A 9,828-nucleotide genomic window follows, 5' to 3' on the forward strand; every position below is an offset into this window, starting at 1 on the left:
TACATAAAAAGCACAAAAAACATTGCCAAAAAGAAATCTAACATTGCACCAGTGGAAAAAAATGTCATAGGCTGTAAACCACTAGCATGTGACTTAATAGTCTCTCATTGTTCTTAATCCTGTTATTGTTTTCTTTGCTATTTGTTTCCACAGCAAAATTCCAGCAGTGATAGAATAGGAATAGCAATGAGAGACGGTGGAGCCCATCCAAAACTGCCTGGTGGTTCTTTCTGTCCTAGTTTGTTGCTAGAATAATGTTTATTCCTTCAACCTTCACTTCTCTGGTATCTCCACTGAATACTATGGGAACAGCGATGTGAGTAGCGAGTTGGCAAACTGGACAGTCAGTCACTCATTATTCAACATCCAGCTGCCTTCGGCTGCTATCACCCAGTATATTTTGCTGAGTGAAAGCTTGCTTGCGCACTACAAATCACATTTCCTCTGTTTTAGAACATTTCTCTCTATCCATCACATATTTCACTCTCATCCTCTACCTCTAACTTCTAACTTTTTAATATGTTTTGAATTGAAACAAAATGCCAACAACACTAACTAATTTGACCCTGTATTAGAGCCCTCTCTATGGCTTGGGATTCTGCTTATGGTTAGCTCTCTGAATGGTCTTCCTGTGGCTTTGTTCATGCCTCGCACAGAGAAGCCCCACCTCACTTCATAAACAACAGACTCTGTACTTTTTGGCCATCTGTAAGCAGTTTTGACAAGCCACAAAAAAACACTACAGTGTATATGAAATATCTAACATACTTTAAAAAGCCCAGCAAAGATCAGAATTATTTTGAAAACTTGTCTCCAAGAATAGGTAATCATTTAAAAATCCGGTATTACAAATCTGACTACTGAACTGGCTATTAGTCTGCACAGACCTTATTTACCTTCAGTACAGCAAAGACTAATATGAAAAAAAGAGCTTCTACTGTGAAAATAGAAGAGTTTCTATAACACGGGAGTTAAATCTGCCTTTATAAACAGTAGAGTGCTCTCATGATCTCACTACAAATATTTTATTTCTTGCACAACATACTATCTAAACATAAACCTTGGCACAATAAAGTTTAATTAAGGGTCTTCTGACTTTCAGTAAAAATAACATACAAGCAGTAGATCTTGCAAAACATTTTTTTTTTTGCTCAAGAATATTATAAAAATAGCTGTATTTATAAATATTTTTTGGAAGGAAAATATTTTAGTAATGGAGAGAAAGTGTGTTACCATACGTGTTTATGAGGTATGTGGTTATACTTTATAAATGTTTACATGTATACAGATCATTGCTTAGAGGGTGTGGCAAACACTGAGTGAGATTCTGCCAGTATTGTTGTTACATGATATGAAGATTTTTCTGAGAAAAGCAAGTCTCCCATCAGTTTTTAATAAACAATTTATTAAAGTGTTTGCTACTCTTGTCTGTGTAATTTTTTCTGTGGTATTGAAGAGAAGCGTGGCCAAATGCTGTCTTCTGAGCTGAACCTGTACTATTAAAGAACATGCAATTTCAGAACTAGTATGGATGATAAATTTACAATTAACAATGTAAATTCTGCATTTATATCCACTATGTACAAGTCCAGTAAAGACAAAAGGAGGTTCATATACCAGAATTTGGTCCTCAGACTTAACTGAAATTCTATCTGTAAAAAAAGTATTTGTAGCATCTGAGATTTTGCAACCTCTGCAGCCTTCCAGACATCACTGAAGTCAGAAAATTAAGAAAGTCTGAGAATATTGTTATAATTCCAACACCGAAAGAAGTAACAATTGACATAGAAGCCAAATTCTATTTGTCTTTTTTCCATGTGGATGGGCAAAGGGAAGTAGTATTTTTGCCAATGAATTACTGGCTCTCCTTCTAAGACTGGAAACTTGTGGGGGGCTGACTGTGATAAAAATAGGTGGTCCATAGAATTGAGACTTGACTACCAACGTATTTCACATCATCCACTGAGTCAGCATATGAAGACAACAGTGTTGGTTCACCATCAATTCAATATCAGTCACTCCTGTGATTTTGTGTGTTTGGGGTAAGCCTTCCACTCACACTTCCCCCATTCTCAGTCTCCTGCTCGTCCTTGTCAGTTATAGATGCTTATAATACAAGTTAATTCCCAAGGTAAATTGACAGCAAACAACTTATTTATGTCACTTCAGAAAGGAATTGTTCACTAACCACAGCAAACTCGTCCTGTAAATCCCTCACAAATCACAGCAGTTACTCTTTAAGGCACCTCTACCTTGGAATCCATAGCTGGCCACTTTCCAGACCAACATTTCAGCTCTCAGACTCAATGAGTTTTGGGCTTTGGGATTCTAGCTTGGCCACAGAACCATCACCCATCTTGGTGACACATGGTGGTGGAAGACTCATAGCATTTGGAGAAATTTTAATGGAATCTTGATGTTAAAGAAGAAAAACAATGAACTGATTTGAGTTACACCTATAAGACACAGTCACAAAGGATGCCGGATGCAGCAATGCACAATGCCTTAAATCAGTGGCTTCACTTAGCATCCAGTGCCAAAGTTGCAGACATTAGTTATAGCCACAAGATCAAGGGCTATTCAGCTGGTATCTCATTGCTAGCAAATACTCAGAAAGTATTGCTTTTAACTCTAAAATTTCCTGCATACATGGGAATTTGTATTCTATATCATAGCTCTTCAGTTTTCACTCCTAAAGTCATGTCTTAATACAATATTTTCATGGTAGGTGTTGAATGAAGTGTGTTCAGTTATACCTTTGGTTCCCTCATACACCTCAACATAGTGAAAATTTTCAATCTCAAAATTCAGTTAGCAAGTTGAGTTATATTCTTTCAAATAAATGTTTTGACAAACAAGTCCAGAGCTTCAGTGTACCATAGATGTTCAATTTACTGTAGCTATTTAACTTTAGCAGTAACTTTGTTCTAAGGAAAATTGTAAAAAGTGAGATCAGATTTTCTCTGTGCTAATTATTGGTTAACATGTTCTGTGTGTAATAGAGGTTGTAGATTTTCCAGCCCTTATCTGCGGAATTCTTAGACCTAGTACAGGTCTATATTATATATTATATTATATATATTATATAATATTATATATAATTAATTATAATTAATATATATATATATATATAATATATTATATTATACATAGTATAGGTACTATAGTTAGTACCTAACTATAAACAGCAGAAATGTTCCTACTGCCAGGATTTAATAGGTAAGATTTTCAGTACTCGTATTGCTTTTAATTAAGTGGTCAACTTCAAAACATAAAAAGCTGAAGATCTGATCCCTGGAATAGGAATTTCACATTCTAATGAAGCAAGTGAGCACTTGCTGTGAAATTTAAACAGATCCAAAATAAATAAACCAGCATTATTGCACTCAACTGCTTTGAGTTATTCCTACCAAGTCTCAAGGCAAGACTTCAGTGAGGGAGAGGAGCAGGAAATCTGAAAAGTAACATTCTTCTTGGAACACTAGTTAATTTTTAACTGATGAAAAACAAGATTGTTTCTACAGCAAGCGTGCATTAGATCCCACCTATCAGTGGCAAAACAGAACATTCAAGTCCTTTGGCACATTATTCTCTTTTAATTGTTCTTTTCTTCTCTGCTGTTTTTCTGTGTGCAAGAAGTTAACAGATTAGTATCATTCTAAATAAAATAGTTTGTTTTTTATCACACTTCCTCAAGAATTTGTGACATGCAGATGCATTTCCCCTAACAAGCATAAAAATTTATAGAAAACAAGCCATGTGAATAGCAAAACAAATACTTTTGTAAAGAGTTCCATGAATCTTTAAAAAAAAAATATATAAATTTTATAGTAACTTGAAATTCAAAAACCTTTATTATACAAGTTGCATTTTCATTCCTTCATCTTTCTATACAGAATCTGCTCCAACAGAAGCTGCTGTGTTCCTATTGTTCCTCATCCTCATTCTTCATCTGGCTCTCTTTTATCTCAACACATCAAACAGAAGTCTTATGATAGTGGATGCAATGTGTCAAAATGATAGCCCTTTCCGTATTAGTTATATTTCTTACATAGTTTCCTAACAAACAAGCAAACCTCAATTCTTAGTGCAAAAACTGATATTAGCTTTCCATTTCTTAAGAGGCCTCTAAAATCAGGAGATGAAATTTACAGTTAAAAGTGACATCAGTGCCCTGAAGAGATTTTCCAAGAGGTTGGGCAGACCCGGCCTTTTCCAGGTTTTGAAGGACATGACCCACAGACTTCTTTCAGTTAAGTTGGCTGTGTAAAAACATAGTCCTTATAACCTGCAAGTAGTTTTATAACAGAGTATGCTGTGGGAAGAATTTGTTTGTAAGTCACTGCTCAATGCAAATATTACATGGTTGGAATGAAACATTATTGAAAAGAATCCCTCAGTATTTATTGAAAACAAACCACCTGATGCCTGATGACTAGACAATTGCAATAGTTGTAGTTAAGCTTCTGAATGTTTCAAACACACATCCAGATCCAACAATCTGGTGAAAAGGACAACTCACAGGTCTGAGAAGTAATGGACCCAAAGTAACACAAATAGCAGACAGTAATTTTCTCAATCTAAAAAAAAATATATTAATTACCTTGTAGAAAACTGGTGTTTATCCTCCAGTTTCCATATGTGTCACTCCAAGTGCCTTTCTCACATACATTTTATTTTGCTATGTACCTTGTCAGTATCACCACAAAGCTTAATCTCCTTTATTGAGTATAACAGAGCCAACAATATTAAAACCTGTACAGTCCTACTCTTCCTTACATTTCTTATGCAATGCCAAGTTTGAATTGACAGCATCCCTTCTGCATGACATGTGAAGTAGATCATGAGTGGCATCCTTAGATACATTTGGAAAAATAAATTGCAATACTCTGCCTAAATTCATTTGGGTAATTACATGGTTTTCATTTGAATTTAGCCTGTCGGCTTTTGCTGGAAGCATTTTTGTTCACTTCATCCTGCAAGGATTTTCACCTTTTTCCCCTTCCAGCAGTTATTGAATTTCAATGGTAGTTGAAATATATCTCTTTGGGAAATCAGGCGTTCAGAGAATTGCAACAAAGCAATCTATTATTTTAAAGTTGTGTCAGGCACAATGCCTGTATTTCTTTTAGATATGCATCAAAAATTTGTTGTTCTAGTGAGTTCAAGCACATTACATTTTTGCAGTTTACAATACAGCTTTAACAGAATGGCTGCTTTATGTATTTTCCAGGTGTTCAACATGAATTGAGTATTTATACTCCCCTCCAAATTACTGAGAAAGAAGATTATATTAGCTCATAAAAAGCCTGTTGTAAGTTAAAAAATTGTGTGTGTGTGTGTGTGTTTTTTCCCCTTTGTCTCTCCATACAAGTATTTCACAGACTGGTAATGATATCTGTATGCACTGTACACACAGTAGGGGCTTGTAAAATTAATTTTCTTTTAGCTGCTATTTTCCTGCCTCACCACAAGATGTCAGTGTAACACGTTTATACTAGCACTCTCATACATAGCTGTTGCCAATGGATCTATTTTTTTTTCTTTAAAAACAAAACGAAACAATGCAAATATATATATATATATATTGAAACCATAACGGCAAAAGAAAGCAAGGGTTGACAAGTACAAGGCAACTATAACTAGTTGCCTCACTTCAAACCAATTTTGCACAGAGCAGCTCTGCAATACTTCCCAAATTAATTGGTGGTTTCCTGTGTGTGCTGTAAATCACGCATGATGCAGCCTCTGTGCTCAACACGGTGTGTGACACGGGGCAAGTTGTTCGGATGCAATTCTGTGCTGCCTGCAACACCTGGAAAAGAAAACCAGAAAGATTCGAGTTGCTGAGCTGGCAATTAAGGACATCCATCCTATTCCCATCATAACCACTCAATCCATGCAACAGCTCGGTGATTTTATTTATTTATTTTTCCCCTTGCTTTTGTGCACCTGCTGTTTCCAAGAGAAGTGTGCTTTATCCTCCCTGCAGCCCCATTTCACGGCCATCTCCCTGGCACCAGTGACACGTCCAGCCCCCACAGCATGTCCTTGCCCTGCCATGGGCCCTGCAGGCCCAGGCCCATCCACGGGCCCATGTTGTGGCCTGTCCCCGTCCCCAGCGTGGTGCCTGGTGCCTGGGGGAGCACCCCCAGCCCAGGGAGGCCTCTCAGTGCCCTGGCGGGGACGTGAACGAGATGGGATCCCTCGCTGGGGAGCTGAAGGCATCGACAGGCCGAGCATGCAGTACCAGCCTCACACACCAGAGGGTAGGAACACCCTTTTTAGGCTGAAGATTTAAAATCATAAAATCCTAGAATCACAGAATGGTTTGGGTTGGAAGGGACCTTAAAGACCACCCAGTTCCAAGCCCCATCCAAGGGCAGGGACACCTCCCACCAGACCAGGTTGCCCAAAGCCCCATCCAGCCTGGCCTTGAGCACCTCCAGGGATGGGGCATCCACAGCTTCTCTGGGCAATCTGTGCCAGGGCCTCACCATCCTCACAGTAAAGAATTTCCTCCTTATATCTAATGTAAATCTACCCTCTATTAGTTTAAAGCCATTTCCCTTTGTCCTATTGCTACATGCCCTTATAAAAAGTCCCTCTCCAAAATCACCTCAGGAGTCACCTGTTATAAAAATGCATCGCTGGTGTGTGATGTGTATTTGAAGACCATGGCCTAAACATGCTGAAGTCCCTCAGTGTTGCAGCACTGTGTGCATATTTAAATTTGAAAGCCTGGAAGTACATTCCAAATTGATGTGATGTTTGTGTTTGGAGAGGGTTTTTCTTTTGTGGTTGATGTATCCTCCTTTTTAGCAACAAAGAGATGGAGCTAATTCCTGAGTCTCTGGGTGGAAAAGAGAGAGAAAAGGGGACTGGGACCTAGGAGAGACCAGGATGAGAGAGCAGAAAGAGGTGAGACTACATGGCTGCATTACCAAAATCTTCCCCAGTCCTGCGGAGTAGAAAGGGATCCTATAAACATTTGAAGAGCTCTGCATAATATATATGAATTTAAAGGGCATTCAGAGCATCTTTCATGCTAATTAGACCACACTTAGTTCCAAGTGTGCTTAACACAGACATTTGAAATACTAACACAACTGTTTCTGGAACAGTGAGCTATACTGGGGTTGTTTCTGTTTGCATGTAAAGGGTAAGTATATGCAAGTTTACTTTTTTTTTTTTTTTTTTTTCCCTCCCCTGGAGAAGATGGGAATAATTAGACAGGGAGAGAAAGAGAGAAAATGTGGTATTCCTGCATAACGCATTTATTAATGAAGTGTGAAACTGAAGTAAAATGAATTGAGTCTATCATCAGAGAATTCAGTAGGGAGAGCAATAACTTTCAGCAGTTTCTAAAAGCATATAACAAACAGCCATGCATACTGCTGCACTTCAGGGTTAAGTTTTCCTCATCAAGTGAATCAGTGGCTTGTGAAACAGAAAACAGCTGCTGAGCAGATAACGGGCAACGTCCCAGGTTATTTTTATCCCTATTTTAGCAAACCATACGTTTGGAATTGCATTTTAAAATGATTTCTGGAGGACAGTTTGACAAGAGAAGAGCCAATAGTTAAATAAAGTAGCATAATTCTCCTGCCCCTCAATACTCGATTAAACAAGAGGCCATTAATCTAAGTTATCTTGAACCTTTGATCTATCTTTGAAAATCTCCTTACCTTGCAATGTAGCCTTCATGAGTCTAAAATAAAATTGCAACCTTAGAACCTTAATTATAGATATGTCCAGCAATCCTTCTCTGTTATCGATTCAATACAGAAGTTCATTTCTGATTACTGTTGAAATTCAGCTACCTCATTCTGTATGAGTCTACAGTCCATTAGCAACCAAAAATGCCATATGAACTGGCTTGCCATTTTCAGGATAATGAAAGATGTAAGGGCAAGAGAGAGAGCTCAGAAGAACAAAAGCCAAATAAAAAGGAATTAAGGTATCTTGTCTGATTATTTCAAGCATCAGTGCAACATGGGAAAACAAACCATTTTCCAGCAAACAGGAAATGCTTTTCCCTTTTCACTGCACTTCCATCTTTAGTCTTGTTAATCAAACTATTAATACTTCTAGGCATTATTTGCCCTGAGATCACACAGTTGCAAGATTACACCATAGAAAGTCTTTGAGGTCCTCATTCCTGCTCCCCAAACATGTGGTAGATGGGATCATAGGTTCACGCTGTTAAACCCCAGAAGATGAAGGCTGCTGGGACAGCGGGATACCATTAAGGATTTGGAGTTTTCTTTACTATTCTCCTAGGGAAAAATAACTCTGTGCTCTGCTGGAAGCTGTGAAACATGAACTTTCCCTTTAATTTCCCCTGTGCTCTTGAGTCCGACTCCCTGACACACTGCAGAAGACTCTGCTGCGTTTGTAGGTCACTAAGACTGCAGGGTCAGCCATTAGCCACCCCCTTTCTAGGCAGGGATGATTGTGTTTCCTTCCTCCCTCCAGTAAGGCTGTTCACAAAGCCCATATTTCACCTATGAACAACCTAAGCAACAACATCTAATGCATTTGATTTTATAATTCACCTAACCTAAAATTTACTCTATTCCTACTGTCAAGCTACTTAAACTTTTTCCCTTTGTACAGTACAATAACTTTGTATTTCAATTAGAAGAAATACAGTTTGTATCTATTGCAATGTATACCTTGGAAAAATTGAATCATTAAATGTCCATTTAAATAAATGAGTCTTTCACATTATATGTCTGCTCATTATTCACAAGAACAAACAGCACAGTATTGCAATAAACAGCAGTGCCTTACACTTTTGCTTTTACTACTTACGCATGGAAGCTGCACATGTGAAAACTGTTACAGCCACTGAAGACCCTAGCACTATAAATAGTGCTCTATTGTTAGCAGATAGGAGATGAAACGAGCCTCACTGAGCATGGCATGTCCGATTAAGCGTTAAGCTCTCCCTGCTAAAAGTGAGAGGCTACATCAAGTGATCAACGAGCCTGAGGGTAAGGCACATGCCTGGGAAGAGTTCGGTCTGACTCCATAGCTTCCCTCAGGCAACACAAACGCAGCAACATATCTTTCTGCCTCAGCAATGGCAGAAGCTGTTATAAGACACTGGGTGGAAACTCCTGTACGCTATCAAGAGGAGTTTGCTGCCCAGGAGCTGGAAGCACACAAACTGGATCATTCTCTGTATGCTTTGCCGGGCCCTTCTACAGCAGCACTGAGCAACAGAAGGCGAATGGTGGAAAGTACAGCTGGGGCCGAGACCAGTGGCCAGGAGCAGGGAAACAAAGGCTTTCAGGTCTTGCTGGATGTTGTGCAGTTCCGCCCTGAAGATATCATCATTCAGACTTTTGAAGGCTGGCTCCTGATCAAAGCTCAGCATGGACCCAGGATGGATGAACATGGTTTCATATCGAGAAGCTTTACCAGACAGTACAAATTGCCTGACGGAGTGGAGAACAAAGATTTGTCTGCGCTCTTCTGCCATGATGGCATTTTGGTTGTTGAAATGAAGAACTCGGTGGAAATGAATTAGAACCTTGTCCATAGTTTATTGGTGAGATAAAATTATTCTTAATATAACAAGACAATATCATTCAAGTAATGCTGTAGAGTGTAGAAAGCATGTGGCTATATTTATATTACAGGAAAGGAAAATCTCTGTATATATTTTTCAGTATGCTGAATTTATTGTTTGATGTGAAATGTTAGACTACTTGTCTCAGGCTACGTGTATCCTGGAAAGCTAGGCTTTTTGAACAGTAGAAAATTTACGCTTATCACAGCAAGAGAAAAAAATCTATTTGATATTATTGAAAATAAAAC

The 9,828-nt window shown here is 38.4% G+C and overlaps 1 protein-coding gene across 1 annotated transcript; it reads left to right on the forward strand.

Annotated features, from left to right (window-relative positions):
* Nucleotides 1-9,088: 9,088 nt before the first annotated feature.
* Nucleotides 9,089-9,538, forward strand: HSPB3 (heat shock protein family B (small) member 3). Its single transcript, XM_035553715.1, has one exon. It carries the CDS (start codon nucleotides 9,089-9,091, stop codon nucleotides 9,536-9,538), a length of 450 nt encoding a protein of 149 aa, XP_035409608.1.
* Nucleotides 9,539-9,828: the final 290 nt, after the last annotated feature.

This window comes from Cygnus atratus, chromosome Z, assembly GCF_013377495.2.
Source record: "Cygnus atratus isolate AKBS03 ecotype Queensland, Australia chromosome Z, CAtr_DNAZoo_HiC_assembly, whole genome shotgun sequence".
NCBI classification, from domain to species: Eukaryota; Metazoa; Chordata; class Aves; order Anseriformes; family Anatidae; genus Cygnus; species Cygnus atratus.

Bases quoted from the DNA above. Each gene is read 5' to 3' on its own strand.
- HSPB3 (XM_035553715.1), top strand. From the start codon at position 9,089: ATGGCAGAAGCTGTTATAAGACACTGGGTGGAAACTCCTGTACGCTAT.